Source organism: Lepisosteus oculatus, chromosome 20 (assembly GCF_040954835.1).
Source record: "Lepisosteus oculatus isolate fLepOcu1 chromosome 20, fLepOcu1.hap2, whole genome shotgun sequence".
Lineage (NCBI taxonomy): Eukaryota > Metazoa > Chordata > Actinopteri > Semionotiformes > Lepisosteidae > Lepisosteus > Lepisosteus oculatus.
Window position 1 is genome coordinate 12,687,753 of NC_090715.1, and position 22,421 is coordinate 12,710,173.

At 43.0% G+C, this 22,421-nt stretch overlaps 2 protein-coding genes across 9 annotated transcripts in view; one reads left to right on the forward strand and one right to left on the reverse strand.

The window, feature by feature from the left end:
* LOC107079982 (Fanconi anemia group A protein) overlaps window positions 1-8,638 on the reverse strand; it is a 32,413-nt gene extending 23,775 nt beyond the window's left edge. For 3 of the 6 annotated variants that reach the window (XM_069181390.1, XM_069181391.1, XM_069181386.1), the window contains exons 1-11: window positions 8,495-8,602; window positions 8,012-8,121; window positions 6,282-6,391; window positions 5,534-5,633; window positions 4,709-4,851; window positions 3,961-4,056; window positions 3,375-3,448; window positions 2,983-3,083; window positions 2,362-2,435; window positions 1,473-1,506; window positions 750-819 (exon numbers count right to left, since the gene is read on the reverse strand). In XM_069181390.1, the coding sequence (XP_069037491.1) occupies window positions 750-819; window positions 1,473-1,506; window positions 2,362-2,435; window positions 2,983-3,083; window positions 3,375-3,448; window positions 3,961-4,056; window positions 4,709-4,851; window positions 5,534-5,633; window positions 6,282-6,391; window positions 8,012-8,114 (905 nt within the window). In that variant the 5' untranslated portion in view covers window positions 8,115-8,121; window positions 8,495-8,602. Of the gene's footprint in view, window positions 1-749; window positions 820-1,472; window positions 1,507-2,361; window positions 2,436-2,982; window positions 3,084-3,374; window positions 3,449-3,960; window positions 4,057-4,708; window positions 4,852-5,533; window positions 5,634-6,281; window positions 6,392-8,011; window positions 8,122-8,494 lie in introns of all 6 variants that reach the window. The other 3 variants (XM_069181388.1, XM_069181387.1, XM_069181389.1) reach the window with 3 other exon arrangements.
* Window positions 8,639-9,467: 829 nt separating this feature from the next.
* spire2 (spire-type actin nucleation factor 2) overlaps window positions 9,468-22,421 on the forward strand; it is a 28,465-nt gene continuing 15,511 nt past the window's right edge. Inside the window, exons 1-3 of one of the 3 annotated variants that reach the window (XM_069181290.1) lie at window positions 9,468-9,621; window positions 10,243-10,858; window positions 18,112-18,155. In XM_069181290.1, coding sequence (XP_069037391.1) covers window positions 10,558-10,858; window positions 18,112-18,155 — 345 coding nt within the window. In that variant the 5' untranslated portion in view covers window positions 9,468-9,621; window positions 10,243-10,557. Of the gene's footprint in view, window positions 9,622-9,765; window positions 10,119-10,242; window positions 10,859-18,111; window positions 18,156-22,421 lie in introns of those variants that run through there. The other 2 variants (XM_069181289.1, XM_069181291.1) reach the window with 2 other exon arrangements.

The window sequence follows — 22,421 nt, forward strand, 5'->3', positions numbered from 1 at the left end:
CAATGGACAACCTAAACAAATACAGACAAGTTCCAACGAGGCCGGCACAGAGCTCTTTAGGCGAGACCTGTTCAACTGATTCAGCAATGGTACCAATTTTGGTTTCTGTAATTATTCTGATCTCAAATGAACACAAATATGATGCCTTCAAACAAATGCAACAACAATTGGCATGCACCTGAACTCTGGTTCTTGCTTATCACTGCCTCAGCCACTCCAGTCTTATTTTCCCCTGCACCCTCTCTCCTTTCTCCCACCTCCAGAGCCTGGTCGTTCTCCACCCTCACTCCTCTGTAAGTGGTGGGGGAATAAAGTATCCACAGAACTGAGAACCGCTCAGTCTAGTCCCTCGTCCCGGCTACAAATCCAAACTCCTCCGTTTAGACAGTACCACTGATCTCTCTATTTCTTCCCTCTCGGACTGGTGGTGCGATTTGCTGATCGCTTCTGTCTGCTGCGGACATGAAGTATCCTGCACCGGACTCTCTGGTGTCCACTCTGTCCATTTCCAGTTTTAAATTTCCTTTTGCATCACACTGTGCCCGCCATTGCACTGGGAGCTTGTACTAACCTTATTTTTCATTTGTAGTGTGCACATGATCGTGACTAGCCTATTGTACATCTCATAAATGTATTTTGAGTCAATCTGGACCAGGGCATACAACAAATAGATTATAACAACAACAAACAACCTAAAGATAAAGAATGGCTCTGCAGGCCTGAACATATTTCTATATAAACGTTCTTACCAAAACTTTGCTGCCTTCTTCCTAGGAGATTGTTGCTCTTGCTTGTCATGAGATGCAGCATCAAGAACCCCTGTGGAGTAAAGACACACTTAAAGAGATAACCTGTCCCGTGGCTGTCTTTATCACAGATTTGTACCTCCGGAGCAGTGTTCATTATATGATGTAGATGAGTTAGCAGTTTCCTGGAACCATTTTTTTGGAACCAGTTATTCACCGAGGGAAAGTAAAAGGAGTGGATATAAGGGACTGAACAGATAGAATTGGCTAAATTTATACACCCTGTACATATGACCTGTACATAAAGAGCTAAGCAATGCAAAACAATATAGGAAGCATTGTTTTATGTGTAGCCAGGCATACACCTGATTGAATTGCACAAAAATAAAGTTTAAAAATAAGTTTAGAGAAAACACAATATAACTTAATGAATGTCAGAGGCTCAGTGCCAACCAGTGTAACCATTTCCAGGAAGCCGTTCCATTAAAACACTGGTGTGCAATGAGACCATTCAGTCCAGCTAGCCCATTTGATTGCCTTTTGATGCTAGGATCACGCCCAGCTGCTTCTTGAAGAATCCCAGAGCATCATATGAAGCACTATCGCTGGGCAGTCTGTTCCTGACTCCCACCACGCTTTGGGTAAATAAGAACGCCCTGCTTAAAAAAAAGAGTGCGTGCCGAGAGAGCAGGTTAACGACACAATTAAGCTAAAGTCCATACTCACATGACAGCATGTCATTGGTGACCGCAAAACACACCTGGAAACCAGAAAGAAAGTCCTTGAGACGAGCGACAGAAATATAGGGCATAAATATCATGACAGAAAATCATGGCAAATTAAAGGAAATAAAATGTTAAAGACAAAATGTATCTTCAGTTATTACAAGGAAATATTTCACAATTATGGGGGATGCCCTACTGACTTTGTACCACGAAATCTAGACATACAGTACAATAGCTTCCCGAGCAAAGATAATTCATCTCTCTTCACTCACTGGGGAACTCAGGTTCACTTGTCTCCCGTGGACTCAGTTATGTATTTGGGAGGACATTATTTTAAAATACAAACAACAATATATTAGTTATAAGCTAATAAGAGAAGTAATTCTGAAATCCAGAAATCCACAGGGAGTGTCTCTTCATTCCCAGACCAATGCCCACATCATTTAAGAAACAACAGGACAGCTTTTAATTGATACAGATTCTCTCCCCGTGTGCGAACTTGTGTTTAAATACCAGTCTTCAGCTTTTGTTTGCTTTTCTTTTTTGTGTGTGCTAGTCTTAAAGACGTTTTCCCATCACTTGTGAAAATACTGGAACAGGCTAACGTCTGTCACCAGCCTAAGCACAGAAAAAGTCAAATGTGATGTTAAGACACCACTGCCTTTGCACAAACACAACTGCTATTTGTATTACTTTTAATTTTATTCGTTTTTGTCACCTGTTTTGATTTCTGTTGTTAATACGCTTCCTACCACTGTACTCTGAACCTCAGGATCGTAGCCATCATGCAGTAAGAGCTACCTCGGTTTTATCAGGGATCACTGTGCACACAAACTGTTCCTCCTTAGGAATTGATAACTCGTTCATTTATAACTATAATGTCCGGTTACCTGATGTGTCTTGCCATGGGACTGCAGATTTTGGCTTTCAGGGAAACTGTTTCTCACCAACACCGTCAACACGTCTGTGGTGGGGGAAAACGATATTTACTGGAACAACTATGAGCACCGCACCATCACATTTAATAACCATAACAATTCAGGAAGTGACTATTATTTCTATTATTGAAAATAATAATAATAATTATTATTATATTATTGGTAATTATTATTGGTTATTAGTGAAAATATTTACGATTTATAAAAAACAGAGAAGTGGAGTGAAGTGTCCAGAAAAGCGCTATATAAGTGTAAGCAATTATTATTATTATTATTATTATTATTATTATTAAAAGAGAAGAAAGGAAACACAACATTTCGGCTGTGGATCCTTCTTCGGGTGTGATAAATGCATTTCTACTTAGTTTCTGCTTGTGCCCTGTGGTTCAGTGTTTCATCCGTGTTTCTGACATCTAAAGTCAGGGAATGGTGGACAAACAGAAAAACAAACAAATTGTGTACATATATTTTTTTAAATAACTCAATAGAAAAATACAGCAGTGGCATTTTATAGGTGAAATGAAAATGGATGAACACCTGAATCAAGTCGGGAAAGGAGATCTCTCCACTTACCAGAGAATATCTGCTGTCTGACCTCAGTCTCCCCTGGCTGGCCACACAGAGCACACAGGTCAGCAAACAGCCACTCCACGGCCACTTCAATACTCGGATGGCTGGAATACAATACGGATTCTGTCAGCACCACTGAGGGCCCTCTGTCTGCACTGGTGCCACCACGTCCCAGTCCAAGAACTGCACGGCAGGCTTGGCCGTCAATCATTCCCTCTCTGAGCACTGAAGGGGACCTTCAGGTGACTCAGCACTGGATTAACATTCCTCAATGACACAACCCGCAAGAAGGGTTCGCCAGACTCAAGGTAAATGATCTTCCTTCACTGCCATCATCCACGGTGTTCTTAACAGGTTTTTTTCTATTTCCAGAAACCAGACAGTGGTCCTGTTACCTCTCTACAATCTCCTCCAGAGTTATGACATTTCCCTTGTGTAGGTGCCAGACAACTTCAAGGATGGGTGGTTTCTACAAAATAAAAGCACAGAATTCAGTTTTAGGAACCATGGAATTCATAAAATGGACAAAACACTTTACAATTCCCCACAAATGAAATAATCTGACATAGCCCTGAAACTCATTAAGTGTTATTGTTCCAGGAATAGGGTCAACCAAGAAGACTAAGTGACTCTCTGGTTAAGGAAGCATTTGATTCACAGGATGTCCTGAGTTCAAAGCCCATGAGAGAATACTCTCAGCAGCACAAAACAGACTTCCATTAGCCCACCCAGCCAGAACAATCCTCAGGTCCCAGTCTTACTGAAACACAACAGAATCACACTGTCGCCCTCATCACAAACGCAGGACTGGGCTGCAATTCACTGAAAAACAGACCAGCTCTGCTGAACCTGCTTGCAAAGACCCAGCACATTATTTGGTGGTGGTCCCACAAACTCTGGCTTGTGTGCCTGTGTTTGCATTGCAATCGTGAAGCACAGACCGCCAGGAGATGCATCACTGGATCTAAAGATGCCCCTCACCTCTGCCTTCCAGAGCTCCTGACAGAAGAGCTGGCAGCTGAAGGCACCGAGACAGAGAAGCTCCTTCACAGACTGCAGGAGGTGGCCCATCTCCTCCTGCAGAGTCACAGAGAACCACAGCTCCATCAGTGACCCCACACTCCAACACTAGCAGCGCGTCAAGCCATGACAGGCAGCTCAGGACTCGCCAGGACGGACAGCAACATTTGCGCGACTTTGGACTTAATCGATATTCAAGATTCAGATGTAACCCAGAGGGACCGTTTCAAAATTTTGTTACAAAAAACAACCCCTGCAAACTGAACCCCTTGTGTGTTATAGATCAGTAAAAACAAAGTCAGAATGATCAAAGCACAGATTAACTGCAGTAAAAAATAATTTATGGCAAAGTAGAAATCAGGGCAAAGCAAACCTTAATATAATCATGAAAATACCTTTAAGTTCTAGTGCAGTATCTCACCAGGGAAAATTGTCATTCTGGAATGAGTTACTAAGAATCAACCAATGAACCAAACCAGTCAAATGCCCTCCAATCGCAACATTCCTTTGCTTATTAAGCAAGCTAAATTTTGTCGTATTTTTGTCATTTTTCTCTGGCATTTCTGCCTCCGAATGTCTTTTAAGCCACCTCTGTTCCCACAGTGATTTCCTATTAACAGGTAAACTAGAAGGAGCTGCGTTCTGCCCAGGGTTGTCCGGGACAGGTGTGCAGCAGGCACAGCAGAAGGCCAGAGGACGGAAACTGTACCCTCTTCGCGGTGTCCAGCAGGACCCTCTTGGTGCTGCCCGCAGCGTGCCCAGGCAGCTCCCCGAGCCTCTCGGCCACCTTCCTGGCTGATAGCAGGCCCAGGGGCACCCCAAGCCGCGCAGCCTGCCCCTGCAGAACACACACTGACAGATAGAGGGGGCTCCAGTTAGTCCCCAGCAATCTTACTGAGACCCCCACTCCCTGTATTTCGCGCACACACCTTTTTAGGGACTGGAATATTTAAGAGCTTGGAGATTGAAGGTGAAAAGTAATCTGAATTATCAACAGTCCACTGTTTCAGCCACTAAGAACACCTCACTTTTCTTTTTCTGAACTTGCTCTCCTTTACAGTGCCTTTACAAGCACTAACACACTCCTGGATCACGGTTATCATTCACAGTGGTCACTAGTCTGCATAGCATAAATAACAGGAAAAAGGACAGGCAGCTAATGGAAAGCATTGTGTTTCAATACCTTTGAGGCTTCAAAAACCACCTACCATCGCTTTTTTCAAGCAAATTAGCAAAATATTAAGATATTTATTTAAAAGTGTAAATCGGAATAAAGATCAATGTTACGTTGTTATTGCCCAATGCTTAAACACAACTTATAAATTGTGATCATGTACCACCCTCATTAAAAGTTCTTACTCATTCAAGACATGGTTAGACGGCCCTTTTTCTATCAACTTCAATTGTGAGTTACGTCTGAAAACACAAACCACCAGAAAAAGCAAATCATGTACATTTTGTATCAGGGTTGGACACTCAAAACAAGTGAGATTCTGATAAGTTCTGCTATGCTGCATTGCAACTGATTATTTACCCAGTACTGAACCTCCAGCTCTGAGCAGAGTGGACTGCTCAAGATCACCATTTTCCTGTTTCTCTCTGCCCATGATCTTCTCACAGGGTCTGGGGCTTACCTACGATTGACACAATAATAATGCCCTGAAGTGGTCATGATTATTGAAGACACCTTTTATTTGGACAGTTTAAAGTAATATTAGCTGACAAAAAGAACACAATTGATAAAATCTCTGCAATTTTAAAACAAATTTTACTTTAGATACAAAAGATTAGAAGTTCCAATTATAATTAAAATAGAGGAAATCTTGCACATACAAAAGCATGTAACTTAAACAGTATAAAATATATTAGAGCATACCAATAAAAGACAACTATTACAATTCACTAAGAAAAGAAACCCTTTACAGGAATGTGTTCTAAAATCGTGAAAGTACAATAGCAGACGATTTAATACGAAATAGCAATTTCTAAAACTTACATTGAAGGGGAAACAAACCAAGATATGCATGTAAAAGATAAAGCACTGCACACAATGCAATTTGCAAACCACTTCAGATATGCATAAAGCAACATTGAAATCGCCCAGCGTAGATCTTTCATTTTGAAGTCTCAAACTATCGTGCAGGTTCAAGGCTGCTGTTGAGACCAGCGCCTGTGTGTCTGGGAGACTGTAATGGATTTCTGTGCTGCAGATGCGGCAGGTGCAGAGAGGTAAAGGCTAGGTGGCTGGAGATCTGGCTGACAAGCCCCCCAGGACTCCCTACCTCAAGAAGCAGGTCTTTGAGATTTTGGTGACGGGTTAACAGCTGGACGGCCGCCTCCTGCAGCTCCTCCTCGCTTTCATACTTTGGCCTTTTCTTTGACACGTGGGACTCTAGGGGAAAAAAAAGGATAAAAACTTTGCAACAAAGTCCAGCACTCTCCGTGAAGAAGTCCTGATATTAAGCTGAGACGGGGAAGTTCCAGTCCTCGAGGGAGGGGGGGTTTCAGGGTGTCATTGCATCCTACATTTTAATTTCTCAATTTAAACTAATTATGTGGACAAGAAGTGAAGTCACTTATTCCTTTTGCATTTTAATCTATGACTAGCGGAAAAGGCAGTGTTATCACCTTCTGGTGGGGAGCTGCGTCAGCATGTGTAGGCTGCAAAGGAAGAAGTAATAGGTTTATTCCATGCTGAAAAAAAGAAGAGAACACAACGTTTCGGCCGTGGAGCCTGAAGGCGACTCCACGGCCGAAACGTTGTGTTCTCTTTCTTCTTTTTTTCAGCATGGAATAAACCTATTAGTTATCACCTTCTACCTTGAACTGGTTTAAATCTCCGCAGCAAAGCAAGGCTGCATCTGGTCAGTAATGGGACGGGAGAACACCAAGGGAAAATAGGTTTCTGTAGAAAGTGCTGTCGCCAGACCAGCAGGGGGCACTCTCCCCTCTTTACCAGAATTCATTAGCCAATGCAAAAAAGCATGAGGAAACCATGCTCTAGGACAGGGGTTCCAAACTGGGGGTTTGCGGACCCCTAGGGGCTCATGATGGTACTGCAGGGGGTTCGTGAGATTGTGATGGGAACATCAATGTCACATTAGTCCTATTAATAAATAACAATGAAATAATTAGAATAAGAAAAACAACAGTAGTAATATAAACATTTTACAAAGTGAAAAGAAGCATGTTAACAGGGTTGCTGTAGAATTTATCTACATTTATTGAAAGGTTTGATTTAGTTAAAATCTCAAGGGGGAGCTTGAGGCAAATAATTTAGGTTGAAGGGATTCAGCTGACAAAACAAGGTTGGGAACCCCTGCTCTAGGAGAGGCCACCTTTTAGTTGAGATGTTAAACAAGTTCTGTGGTTCTGATTACTTTGTCCTTGAAGATCCTTTCAAAGCATACCGGCTGTTATCCCTGGTGTTCTGGCTACATCCCACTATGGGGTTGCTCTCAAAACTTATCCTTATAATTCCTCTAGGAAAGCAATTTCTCAGGTCTGCACCCAGTGTGTGTGATGACAGATTAAAAATAAAAAGCAGCAGAAGTCACACAGAAGCCTTTTCAATTCTTCACACACACTCCTGCACTGAAAGGGTTTGGGGGCTCTGGAACAAATCCCAGCAAAGTTGCTGATGTTAAAACGCATGAATTCTGGGTGGGTGCGGGTTTAAGATTACTGCTATCAATCTGAACAGCAAGGTCAAAGAGCCACCTCTCATTTGCATGTCTGCATGCTTTTTGGCTCAGTTAATTGCAAAAGCATCAGTGGCGCGAAATACATGTGGTACCACATTCCCTGTCTGACTTAGCCTGTATTTCCGATGTGGGCTCAGGACCATTTACAATACGGTCAGCATGCGTCCTGAAGATCCACACCCAGCTGCTGGAGACAGGGGATTGGGACTGGGGATTGAGGGACACGAGAGGAGAAGCTTGAATTTTGCCTCACACTAAGCAGAATAGCGCTGGCAAAGCTGCAGAACAGCACAGGCCAACACACTCACCCAGAAGGGCAGCCAGCGATCTCTTCTGGGCAGCGGATGACTGAGAGAGCGATCCGGATAAAGGGGTCCCACCAACAGACATGTCGGGATATAACTGTGTCATCGAAAAACTGCAGTTAAAGAGTAAAGAACCAATATATTTATTTTGAATACCCTCTCTTGACAATACATATTTACGTAGCAACCTGAAAGAAACTCATTCCCTAAAATGTGTATGTTACAAAGTTATTTACCAGTTTCTCAGCGCACACAGGTAAATATCATTCTGAAGGAAAAGCATTAAAGGTAAAGCATAACAAATACGCGATAAAAAAGCGAATCAACACGAAGATCCGAAGAGTTCTGAAGGTTAAAATAAACTACGCATGTTAGCGAAGTTATATGACTATACACCGCGTCAGACCTGACAGTTAATGTCTCGCAGGGCTTTTTTTAAAAGCAACCTTAAAACATGCACCGGAATCAACACTTAATCAAACGTACCCCAGGCATCAATATTTTATTTTGCCGTTAAGGGTGAACGAATTCATTTCAGCCGCTACCCACCCCCAGTCCTGAACATACGGTTGTTTTCGTGCCACAGCTTCGCTTCCGCCAAGCTTTCGGCCCTTCCCGCTCTCTTCTCCGATTGGCTGCGGCTGAGGGTGGTTTGTGCTGATTGGTTGCTGAACCAGCCCTCTGCAGGTTGCGTGACAGGACGCAGGAAGTCACGTGATTCACGGGTGCCGGCATGCTGGCTACAAGCCAGTCTGCTGTCAAAGGTAGACAAAGTTTGGGGGTATCCTAGTAACAAAGGTAATCCTTTCACCCCAAGTGCAGCGTGGGTTTCACGCAGTGGATGGATCTTCAGTTCTCTTTGAAATACCTATATTTCCTTATGCATGAGAAGAACAGCATATTATTGACATACACTGTAGTTTTAAAATTGCGAAATATGACCGAGAGGGGTTTCTCGAAATGTTTAAAAAGAAACATAAAAAACAACCTCATGTTCAAATCAACAAAAGAAATGTTTGCAAATGGATCCAGCATGAACTTAGACAAAGGGCGTATTTTCTCAACAAGACGGTTTATACGTCGTTCAGGGAAACAATCATTAAATTAACCTTAGAATACACAGAACTGAAACAATTCACTAAAACATTGCATCGCTTATGTAACAGTTTCACCAGCTATAAAGTTGGCTTATGGTTATTCCAGATATTATGCACATAACTTATATATCTCTAAATAGTATCTAAATCATCCTACAGAAACTAAAGACAATTTGGGATTTGTTATTCCTGCTGTAGCTTTTCACGTAAGAGTTTAACTGCTCAACATTTCTGTTTCTGTAGGTGTCGTATCCGTTTTATATAAAATACGCTTTTATATCGTATCTTATCGTATCCATGCATTTACTAGGAGCTCAGTGTCGCAGGGGAGCTGGAATCTATCCTGACAAGCAACGGGCACACTCACACCAGGGCCAATTATCCTACCGGCACGTTTTTGAACCGTGGGAGGAAATCGGAGCACACAGAGGAAACACATACGAACAAGGGGAGCACATACAAACCCGTCGCAGAGAACTCCAGTTCTTTTATCTTAAAGACTTCATACATCTTATTGTAAGTCTGTACTGTAATATCGGCATTTGCGAGATGATAATGGCCAATTGTGCTCTCGCTAACCATCAGCAGCTATAAAATAGACGTCTTTTCTCCCGAGTCGTACTGTATACGAAGCCTAGTTTCCGAGCTTTGGCCCCTTTATCAGGGTGTTGTCACGCAATCCCGAGATGCAAGGGCAAGAGGGGCAGAGGCTGGTATTTTATCTTGATCAGCACATCAGAAATCCGCACACAACAAGCTCCTGCCTTTTGCGGTATTGTGATTTGTATTTTCACTCGCCGTGTACATGAAGCGAATCTGCAGTTCGATTGATAATAAACATCATAAGAAATTACTGATGTAGGGGAGACACTGGTAGACTTTAAGACAACCGACTGACCTGGCTGATCAATGTACACTACATTGCTTGTGCCAGACCTGAAGAAGCCGGCCGTGCTAATTTTTGGTGCGTGCCTTTCCTTTTCCTTTTAGGTTGTTGTCTTGGACACACATCGGTAGGCTACGTTATTTATTTGATATCTACCTATAAACCTAGACCGACGATCTTGTTTGCGTGTCAAATGAGTTCCAAAAAAAAAAACAGATTTGTAACTGATGTTTTTTTTTCCTAAACGCCAGGCGCTGTTCACCCTATGACACTCACAGGTACTGTAGCTACGAAAGCTCGCTGGACGGCTGCCCTTGTGTTCTGGGACAGGGCGGGTCTGCGCCTGAGTGGAAGTTTTGCTTTCTCTCGGCGATGGGCTGAGTTTCTGCCGCTTGTGGGCTGTGCCTTTCCCGTCTCCCTGGCCAGCCTCCGACTGACATTCCAGCAGATCAAAGCCGGGCATTCACTGCTGTTATGGAAACCCGAAGCGACTGCGACAGTGCCGATGGCTGGTGAGAGAGAGACCATGGCTCCAGAGACGTGGGAATGATGTGGCTGCCGCCGGCATGGCCCGATCAGCAAGCGCTAACAGCGGCGGCAGCTCCAGCGTGTCGGCCCCGCAGGACCGGGCCGAGGCTCGGAAGCTGGCCGACCCAAAGGAGCTGTCCCTGGAGGAAGTGCTGAAGTCTTACGAGCAGCCCATCAACGAGGAGCAGGCTTGGGCGGTGTGCTATCAGAGCTGCAGGGGACTGAGAGACCTGCTGTCTGCCGGCGGGCTGTTCGGGCTCCGCGAGGTGAGGGGTCCGGCTTCGATACTCTTGGGCAAGGATGGGACCGTCGCCCTGCACACAGACCCGGCCACCCCAGGTACAGTATGTACCGCTCATCGATGGCTTTCTGGATTAATTCCTGCACCTGCCGAAACGCGATCCCGTTCGGCTTGTGTTTATTTTCACCGTTTGCCCGGCCTTGCTCCTCATTTTACCTTACGATAAACATTTGGAGCATTCCGACATTTAAATCTACGCTTGAAGCCCCTGTGCAGATTTTTTTTCCCCCGACATTAGCCAGGAAGCGATCAATTATTCATCCGCCGCCGCTTTCAGCAGGTTTCTAGCCTTAGCCAAACGGCTTGGAGTCGTTCCCTGCTTCAGCAGCTGCCCCGTCGGTGCGCAGGAACAATAAAATGCTAAGGTTTCCTTATTGATACCCGCCTTCAGACCTACATTTAAATCCATGACATTTTAATAAAAAATCCTGAGCTAATCTAGTGAACTGTGGACTGCAGAGAGGGAGTCCCACCGTTTTACAGTATACGAGCGGCATTAGTGTTCTTTGTATTTTATATGATCAACACAGCCTCTATGTTTAAAGTTTGTTTCAGCATGCGAAATAATACAAGAAGGTTACAGTGGCGTTAAGAAAAGGGAAAAGGCTGGAATCTTGATATTAAAAAGGACTGTTTAGTCTTGCTTTGGTGTTTGAAAGTGAGCATCGATTGTACCGTATTCCAAAATATGCGCTGTATATGTATTATGATAATCATATTACATGTATATTATTTTAAAATCGATTGTAACATAACGCCCAAGTAGCAGCCTTCGCAGTTATTTTTAACATCTTCAGACAGTTTCGTCCCCGTTATCAAATAGACGTAATGTATTTTGAGCTCATCTGATCATTTTATTTTACATAGTGGATAACCTCGGGTTATTTAGCCAATGTACTGAGTGCGTGAATTTAAGGTTCTGATTCCATTTACTACTATAAATTAATGTCAAGCCTCAATGCGGTGGTAACAGATGGTAGTGAAATTAGTTACTAATGGAAGAGATCACAAAGGGAGCCAGTTATTATGATATTAAATATGTACAGATTGTATGCAAGCAACAGTCATCTGAAGATTTGTAATCTGCATTTAATCTTTGCACCCCTATGTCGCTGTGAGGGAACCCCACAGAATGTTAGAAGCAGCTGTCAGTCCGGCGTTAATTGAGAAAGACTCGCGGTCAGGGTTAAGGTGACGTCGCAGTTCATTTCGTGTCGCAGGTAGGAATGGTGAGCCTGCTGGCCGTCTTGATAGACTGGTTCTGGGTTAATACTGCGTCTTGTTGGCCGCCGTTTCCACGGCAACGACGAAACGTGTGGGAGCTCGGTGTGTTTGGGGGCTTGGATGAGCGAGGGGACGAAAGGTATTGAACCTGCTCGGGAACACCAGAATGCCTTTCCCTGCGAAACAGCAAAGTGTTTAGTTGTGCTGTTGTTTCCCTCGCGGTTTCACTGGAAACCTAGAAGTACCGTTTTCTGGTGAGATGATCCCCTCGGGAAACGTGCATGAACGTACAGACAGAGCCAGCTATTCTCTGCAGGCCAGAGAAAGGACCAGATTTTCCCGATGACGTCAGCTATATTTTCCTTGAGACAGTGTCTCACCTTAGGGTGAAGTGTCGCTAGCTGACCCATGCCGAGGTAACTGTTAAGCAGCTTCCTGAAGGGGCAAATGTATTTGCCCCAGAGAGGGAGAGAGAAAGAGAGGTACTGTTCTGTTGCTCCCTTACAGGAAACAGTTATTGAAATCCCAAGTCCCAAGTCTTTCCACAGTAGAGCAGTGGGGAATAGTTACCTTTTATTTTTATTGTGCGGTGAAGATAATAGCATGCTCACGCCTGACTGCAGGCTGGCACAGTAGAGGAAATTCATGAATTTGCAGTGGCTTTCTCTGACTTGTAGGGTTTAGAATACCGCGCTGGCACATACAGTATCTGCGCCCTGCCGTGCACGGTGCGGATCTGTACAGCAGTAACTGAACCCTGCAGAAATACACGCTCTCCCTGACGATTCATTGAAGCCGAGTCAAGAACAAAGCATCTTAGTCAGGAAACTCGTTTCGTTTGAGTACAGTCGTGACACTGTGGAGCCACAGCGCCTTACGAAGAGGAAAAAGAGTGCACGTTTCTTAGTGTACCGTGTTTTGCTGATCAATCTGGAGATTTTAATAATGTCGTATGACAGAACAGGACTAAGTAAGGAGCACATTCTGTCTATTCGTCTTCTGCTGAGCGGATCGGTCAAAGGGGCGCTTTGCGGATGAGGGGGCGTATCGTGTTCAAAGTGAACAGGCCAACAGTAGATCGAATTATCGCCCATAACGCTCTTTGGACGCCGCTGGATTCATAAAAAAATCACTACACAGTGCCCTACTTTAAAAAAGAAGCACTGCAGGAAAGGGGACGATCAATACGTAAGAACGGTCTCCTGGCCTGGGCCGTCAGTTTGGGTATCTCTACCCTCTGCGCAGAGCGGCTGTAGAGAAAGGCAACGTTTGTTGTTACAATATCAGACAGAATTGTCACTGTTCATTATTTAAGCCAGAAACCTAATGGGGCTGGTGCACCTCTCTGTTTTCGGCTGCTCTTTTCCCTTGTTTGGAGTTTCTAAGTTGCGGCGCAACCTGCCAGCCTAATTGATAAACAGCGTTGTCACACTGCGATAATAAAAAAGAGAAACAGCGCGGCGCACTGCTGATTCATTTTATTTACACAGCTATAAAAATGCTTTCATTCACAATAGGATAGGAGCGTACTGTATGTGTTTTTTTTTTCGTTTTGTCCAGTGAGCGGCGAGGCTGTAACCAGCGTGCCCTCGCGGCCTCTGGCGTCGCTCCTCGCTCTGTCAATAGATGGGCGCGCGGCGGCGTGTCACCCGATCGCATCGACATGGGGTTAGTCCTGGAATGACCTTTACCCCACATTTCTCTCTCCTCTCTTCCTCTCCCTTTGAAGACCACACCCCGTGTCCCTTTACCCACCCAGCCTCGCATTCTGTTAGTTGGAATCCTTCGGCTTCCATCCGGTTTTCCCACAATATCCCCTTTCCTAATTTTTCTCAGATTACAGGGAAATGAGCTGGTGATACAATTGCAATCGAACCCCAAGCAGAGAAGGCACAGATGCACCAGGCCTGGTCGCTCTGCCTTGCAGGGCCTGATGCAGACGACCATGCAGAAAGATCATCTTTATGCCAACGGTGCTAAATTACCTATAGAAATTACCTATGGGCATGCTGTTTTTACCGATGCAGAGCTTTCCGGAATGTTTCTCCTTTTGGAATGCATATGGAAATACACCGAGCTCAGATTAATGCCAATGTCATCTCAGTATTTCTGATATAAAAATGGTAACCTCTGAAAATCCAGTTCAAACAAGAACCTGCCCACCAAGGGAATTTTAGTATCTGTAACAGGGCCTGGCAGTGTGCGTCAGATAAAAGCTCGAATCTTCCAGAGAAGAGGCACTTCGCTACACAAAAGCGTGCAGGAGTATGGAACAAGTGACCCAGCCCTAGCATTGCTGCTGAAGCCCAGACTGCCTTCCAGAAACAGCTGGAGCAGATCCCTGGTCAATAAGCTGCTGAGTAGCACAATTATATTAAACCAGGAGAGAGGGAAAAGCTTAGAGCTGCATTCATGCCAGATGTATCTTGATAGATGTATAGAAAAAAATCTATTTCTTCATCCAATAAAAAATAAATATGCTTAGCCATATATAATGCACGTAGCCCAGGGCTGGGTGATTCACTCTTGCCTGGTTGAAGCAGGGCCCTTGCCTGTGCATAGTGGTCTGTGTACAACAATGAGAAGTTGCTGTAACCAGCCATTAATCTTATTGATGATAATAATATTCATTAGAAAAAGATTATTATTAATTAAAACTTACTGTTGGTGTTAATAATAATTATAGCTGTGTTAATACTAGCTTCTTTTGTTAGGTTGTTCTTATTGTTGTTCAGAATCTATGAGCATCAGTGCTAATACCTGTAATAAAACTGCCACCACACCTTTCACCTTTCGCAGAAATAGACTACATACTGTACATCCATTCCAATAATAATAATAATAATAATAATAATAATAATAATAATAATAATAATAATAATAATAATAATAATTGCTTACACTTATATAGCGCTTTTCTGGACACTCCACTCAAAGCGCTTTACAGATAATGGTGACTCCCCTCCATCACCACCAATGTGCAGCCCCACCTGGAGCCACTGGGGTGAGTAAGAAGGTTTTCTGAAGCAGCAGGGTAAGGTTCTATCTGCCAGCATCTCGGATAGTCACCTGTCACTGCTAACAAGAAGCGATTGGCAGAAATCTGTGTCAGGCCCTTGCAATGAGGTGTGAAAAGAGCTGCGCCTGAACACTGGGGTCACACTCTTCAGGCTCAGTTACCCCACGGAGAGAGATCATGAGAGTGCAAACATGCAGAATGCAAGCTGGTGGCAAGGCAGGAATGACAGCTGCCCCACCGAGCCCAGAGCCCTGGATTAGTCACACAAGATCTGAGGACTCCAATCTACATGAATTCCTGACAGGAGTTTACAGGAGGAACCTTGCAGGATCTTCCCCAGTCATGTTCCTCCAGGAATCTTTCATTATAAGTGCAGGAATCTTTAAGGATGTCTTTGACTTGCTCGTCTCACAGATGACCTGCTATTTGTGACAACAGGCTTCCTCCTTGATGACACTGGACTGGTGAAGTACGACTGAACACAAGTCCTTTGTTAGAAGTGCAGGTAAAATATTTGCCAGTGTAAAAAAATATATATTTTAAAATTAGTTCCCAGTGGTACTTTGCAGAGTGTTTAAGCATCGTATCTTTGAGTTGGTCTTTTCCTCTTGTGTGGAGCAGGATGATTCTGGGAATCGCAGTAGATCTGCCAGCATGAGAAACCACAGTGTGAGTAATGGCCAGTCCGTCTCCATGATTAACGGCGTAGTTAGGGGCTGCTGTCTGCAGCTGCTGCCACGCTGAGAAAACTGAATTATGCTTCTGGAAAATTAAGGTTGTAATGATCTCATTTCTGTTGAGAGGCTGCGCCGGTGTCATATCAGGAGGAAAGAGAGTTAAGGACAGGCCGGGCAGGTGTAATGCACTGAGTTCTGAATGTGTTATCCCCAACGCCCCCAATGTACTCCTTGGTGACAAGACTTTCAGAAAATTATGACTTTTCCTGCTTTGCGAATGTCCTAAAAACCTAAGAATAAGAAAGAGTATAAACAGGTGGAGGACATTCAGCCAATCTGACTCGTTTGGTTTGTACTGGGCTACGGGCTTTAGTCGTTTTCTTTAGGAAGTCAAGACATCGGCTTCAACAGTGTGGTCGTGTAGCTTCGTCTGGACTCTCACAACCCCTTGTGCTTTTGAGTGTTTTATGTCTGAATGGGCGGTTGGATTGCTGTTATGGAAGGGAGAGTGATGTTTGTACCAGAAATCAGACAGATCTGCTATGGAAATCAGAAGCTACGATCAGTGCCATTGTGCTACTTTATATCAGAGCACACTTTTGCATTTATTAATCATATATATTAATAAGATTAGATACAGTATGCAAAAATATGCAAAATTCACAAGTAAAGTCAGATACAAAAGCCATAAAGTTTTGCATTTTCCTTCAGGGAGCCTATAAAAACATTTAGATAGTGACTTCTCCTCAATCTGTGCACATGGACAGACGTCTGAAGCCAGAACAACAGGTAGCTTCGCACAATAGAAAGCATTGTGCTGACAGCCTAGTAACTTTATTTCATTGTGTTTCCACGAGCCTGTAATTATTCAAGGCGGTGACATCAGCTGAGTCCTTTCTGTATTCATGACCTAATGTTGCCTCACAGTCTGTATTCAGTACAAAACACAACTAGCCTGATGTGCTCAGTGTTTTATTATTTTAAGTTGAGATCACAACGGCCTGTCCTCTTTCTGGTTGCTTTGCCTTACGATCATTGTACCTCCTTCTGTTGCTTGGTCTGAAACAGACATTCATGAAGATGGTATGATCAGACAATTCTGCCATTTTGGAGGGTAATAATTTTCTTTGTGCCTAACTGTGCCTAGCCAAAAGTTCAGCATTCACACTAATTTTGATTTTGATTTTCTAAGCAATGGGGCAGCAAAGAGAGTGCTCTCTAATTCTGAGTTTATGTAATCAAATTTATGTACTGTAGCTCTTACCCATGCAGAACAGTCATATTTATATATCATTAATCATTTTATGAGTTAGCTGAGAAGTGGTCAAACCTAGTCTCTGTTTTATCTCAGCATTGAATAAATTAATTAACCCAATGGTCAGAAAAAAATGCTGGCTGTTGCAGACACTCAGTGACTGCTGACTTTGAGACCTTTAAAAGCTGCATGTTTGCAGAGGAATGGGGCTTTGATCAGAATCTGAGGTCTATACAGGAAACACGCTGTATTTGTGCAATATGTGCAGTAATGGATACCCAAGCCTTTTTTTACGTCTGAGATTTGTCAGTAGCTCCTTTCTAAAAGACAATACCTTTGCAAATCTCAGGAAAATAAGGCAAACATAATGGAAAACAATAGGTTTCTAGACCAGAAGATATTAACATTGGAGTGATATGTGATATATCCCTTTGAGTTCAAATTCCATGTTCTTTTTTTTCCTTTACCTGTTGCTTGGCTTCTCTCCCTCTTCCGAAGGGTTTACACTTTTGGACAGCAAGGCCAAATCTATCTGCAGTCTGTGCCTGTAGAAACAACCTCAAAGGCTCTTAATCCCTCATTGTGGTATATGGACCACCCCTCCTCTTCAGTTCTCCTGTGTGAATTAGTGGTAGACACACATATGTGTCCAGTGAGTGCACATGCACAATGCAGATATACTGTGATTGTTTTACCTCCAGTTCAACATTATTCTCAGATTCAGTTCACTGGCGCCTATGAGTGATGTCAGATACTCCTCTGTATCAAGCTGTAGCTTCAAGAGAGCTGGCTTTTCTGAAATCCAGGGGTTGTGGGAGTCTGGAACCTGTCTCACCCTGCTATGGAAACTGATTCCCTGGCTTCTTCCAAGAAACGTCCGGATGAGATCCTTGGATCAGCTACAAGTAGCCTCACGCGCTTGTTGGTCCGAGTGGCCCCCACTCCTTTGTGACCTCTCGTCTGTTCTCAAGTAGAATAAGACTGACAGGAAAACAAGCGTGGATGTGTTCGAGACCGCTCTGCTTCCTCTCGGACTTCCGTTTTCATGTCAGCTGCGCTGAGCCTGGAAGCAGTGAATCCCAGTCCTGAAAGGTTCTCTTCTTTCTTTCTTTCCAGATGTCAGTAGAAAACTCTCCCCAAAGACTGTCCCTGAAAGCCAGGTGAGTTTCTAACAAGCTCCTATTGTTTGGGTGCCAAAACTTCATACCTCCTCCCTCCAGTGAAACAGGCTTTTAATTTAAATAAAGAAAGTCGTCCAATTCAGAAACATTTCACCAGACCTCAGCTACTGGGACATAGAGAATTACAGTAGCGTTTTTACACATTAGGTTTTGCCAAACATTTAGTTCTACATATTAAAACAAAGACCCTTTCGTGGCATGTCTATAACTGCGGAACAAACAGCCTATTAACAAGCTTACAGTGGTTTTCCTGCTGATATTCTAGTTAATGTTGCATGAATTTGTTAGCAATTTTGTTGAGTATCAGTACTGTATTAATAAAACAGTGTATGTTGGGCATAATGACTGCATTTTAAAGCATTATTATTAGTTTGACTATCATACCTATTTTTTAGGGGATTTGATGAAAATATCATTTTTGTGGTAACTTTTTTCACAGTTGACATCCATCTCCGAGCTTGCCTTAGGAGTCTTTGGTCTGAAATCAGCACAGATACAGCTCAAAATGTTTGGTGCTAGGCTGTGATATTGACTTCCTGCTCTGGTTTGTGCTGAAGTGATTTAATTACCCTTTCTAAAATGCGGAGTTTGATATAATACCATAGTAATATATCAAACTCCTTTCCGTCATTAGAGTAATGTATCCCTTTTCCTTTAATGTATCAGTGACATATTTGAAATTTAGACCTTTCATGTCACTGAAAGTTAAAACCTGGCAGGTAGCAGCTAGGTTAATTCAGTCTAATGTACAGAAGCTTCCGTGTGTTTCTGTGTTTCAGTTTACAGTACTGCAGAAATACCCTGCACTGCCCAAATGCCCATATTTCTAACTATTCAATGTTTCTTAGCTTTATACTGTACATTCGATGCATGGTAAAGCTTGGAAAGCCTGAGTTCATAGCCCCAGGGACACAGAGTAGCAGACTCATTAGGCTTGTCTGTGCATACCAGGGTGTTAGGTAGGAAAAGGCCATCACACATATTTAGGACTTCTTCCTTGTCATGAGACTGAGTGTCAATGCGGTTTTTAAGCCACCTGTAAAACATCAGCACAAGTGTAAGGTGAAAGTGGTCCTTCTTTAGTATGTGCTTTGCTAGTAGTTGAGTTGAATGTGCAAATCTGATTTAAATTGCAAACACTTACAACCTATAAATTCAAGGTCAAAGTCAACTTAATTGCCAAACTATCCCCTTAGGTTGTTAGGATTTTTTTGTGGTGCACTTAAAATAACAGAAACACAGAAAAGACAGATGAAAGGAGAGAAATCTCTCTTTTATATCGGTCTGAGTTAAGAGGCTGGATAGCCCCAGGGTAGGTACTCTTCCGGAACAGCGCTGTTTGGGAGTTGCTACATCCCGAGGGAAGGAGCTCAAACAGGGGAGGATCTGGCTGGGAGTGGTCACTAATATACTTCAGAGTTTCTCTGTTTGAACTTGGATCAAATTCCAAATAAATCATTTCAATCACCTGCTCTGAAATAATCCCCTGCAACAGGGTAACAAAACCAATTATGAATTGAAAACATTACTGGAAGATTGTAGGTTCAAATTCCATTGTGCACTGCTGTTGTACCCTTGAGCAAGATTTTTAAATCAAATTACTGTAGCAGAATGCCAATGCTAATGTTTAAACTGGTACACATTTAAGTCTCTTTAGATAAAAGCACCATGCAAATAATTTTTAGTTTTGGTTCCCTTGGTGATGAAGAACCCAGTTGTTAAATCAGACATGTCTCTATCAGTGGCCTGGCATCCCATCTTCTTGTTTCCATAACAGCAAGCAAAAGCTGTTCTGATGGGCTGGTTCTCTCCTGCCAATCAGAGCTCTGCAGTCTACAGATTGGAGCCCATTGCTGAACAATAGCAGGCTATCAAGTATCGGTAATGGATTTGAAAACACATGCACAGTGTTTGTCCCTGACTTTCCAGGCTTGTTTTCTTTCGATAGAAATGGAGTCTCAGAAGGTTCCAATTCCCGGCTTTGTGGATTTTTTTCATTCTTTAAAATGTCAATGCAGAGCTCAGAGTAACCCAGAGACTCGGAGAACAATAGAGCAGCATTAAGAAAAGAAACAGGATGCGGTGTATTTTTTCTTCAGTAGTTTGTTCTATTGAGAATGTGTTGTAGGGCTGAAAGAAAGTTGAAATCCACACCAGTGTTGGAGCTGCTGGCGAACCTTTTCCTGAGAAGAAAATCATTAGTCTTGTAACACCTTTAGCCAAGACAACTTGCGGAAATGAAGGGTTACGCCAACCGGCAACAGCCTCTGCTGCATCTGGACCTGAAGTTTGCGTGCCACTCAGAGGACAGACCACTGCTCAGGCTGGAAAAAACGTGTACGAATAGCAGAGCTGGGACTGGAATCAGGGATGTCCTGAAAAAAGTATTTTTCCTTTTTTTTTTAAAGAAAACAAGTTGCTAGGTATTCTTCATTTTGTACCCAGCCACTTTGGAATCATCACTTGGTGCTGGTGTTTCACCTCCTGGACTGCACAGGGAGGATCAGGACCATGTCTCTCTGGCTCTCCTATCAGCTGTTTGTTTCGAGTTCCAGGATCCGCAGTGCCTCACTGGCAGGTCAGCACCAGCGCCCGCTGAAGAAGAAACAAGGCTAATCACTCACCAGGAAGGGCCCAGTGCACGGTCAAGCCTGCAAGCTGCTAGGAGAAGCTGCCAAGTCTGTTTCCTCCTCTCCAGGATAATTACTTACTGAACTGAATCCTGCTGGAAGATGCAGGTCTGCTTGGTCTCATTATAAAAGGCCTCTGCAGCAAACTGCATCTTCAAAACAGCCCAGTGTTACTGCGACAAACCCTCTTCTATTGCTCTCCACTGCCTGCCAGTGCACCAGATGTTTTGAGCCACATTTGTTTGTGATTTAGTTTAAGCCACCTATTCTAACATCATTTAAAGGTTAGACAGTCCAGTTACTGTAAAGAAAAAAAAGGCTCTTTTGCAGGAGGTTCCTGGCTCAAAGCCTGACTTTGCCACTTACTCATTATGTTCTACCTTTAGCAAGTTTCCTGACTTAAGTTCCTTGCACAAACATCTTGCAGTAGTTCTGTAAGTACGTCTGCAAGTTCCTTAATGATTGTAAGTCACTTCAGGTAAAGTTATCTGCTATCTGCTAAAGTTCCTGTGATAAAGAGTTTTTTTCATTTTCAATGAAATAAAGATGCCTGTACCTTGTTTGTCAGAGCCCAGGCCTGAGTGGTGTGTGGCTTTGTGTCTGTCATTTTCAAGGACATCTTTTAAAGAAATTGATGCTAAAGAGTCTGCACTAAGCAGAAGAGTGGTTCTCTGGGGCATCGACAGTAAAAAGAGCATTAGTCAAGGCCTCCATCCTTTGAACATGTCAATTGTTTTGACAGTAAGTTTCTCAGATTTCCAGTAGGAACTTTTATTGTTGACAGTCATCTAAAAATATAAGATTTTGAGCATTGCTTATGACTAGTGCTCTGTGTGTGTTCAACGTGCTGGCACTGCTAAAGGACTGTATAAAACATAGCTCTTTTAGTTTTCATATAAGATAAGCTAAGGTGAGGAAGGCATATCTGGGAATTTTTTAGCCTCTCTGATCTGACCTCTGACCTTCTCTGGCCAGGGTCAAAACACCCTGGAAAGCTTGCTTCTTTTGTCTGTCTGCGTTACTCATTCTGTCTCGGACATTTCATGTACTCGGGTTTGTACCACATATTTTATATTTGACCTTTCTACCTCCTGCACTACTTTATTGGGGTAAACGAAATAATGTTCATGCACCTTTGCAGCAGGATGTTTGTTCATTCTTTAGCAGATGGATTCCAAAAAGTGAAAGAGAAAATGTGCACATTTAAATCCACAGCAGGACTTCAGAATACTGTAAAAAATGTGTGACAAATACATTCGAAAGAGAAATCAGTAATCCACCATAAAAAGACTGACCAGTAATGGATAAAAGAATGCTTAAAATCCATTTCACTGTTATTGTAAAAAGTGATAGAATAGAGATCCTAACTGTATTCCCCCTGGCTTTTATCAATCATGGCCTCCTAATAAACCCTATCTACTGTATGAATCGGCTTCATCACTTTGTTCTCCATCCACTTGGCATGGATGAAGGCAATATGTTGATCTTAAAAATCTATGACTTTATTAGAAAATACAAATACTTGAAGCTAGATATGAAAGGATATAAAAATTTATATGATTTTGAGTTTGGTTTAGCCAGAGTCCGTCTCTCTGTAATCAGCCATTGAGGAGCG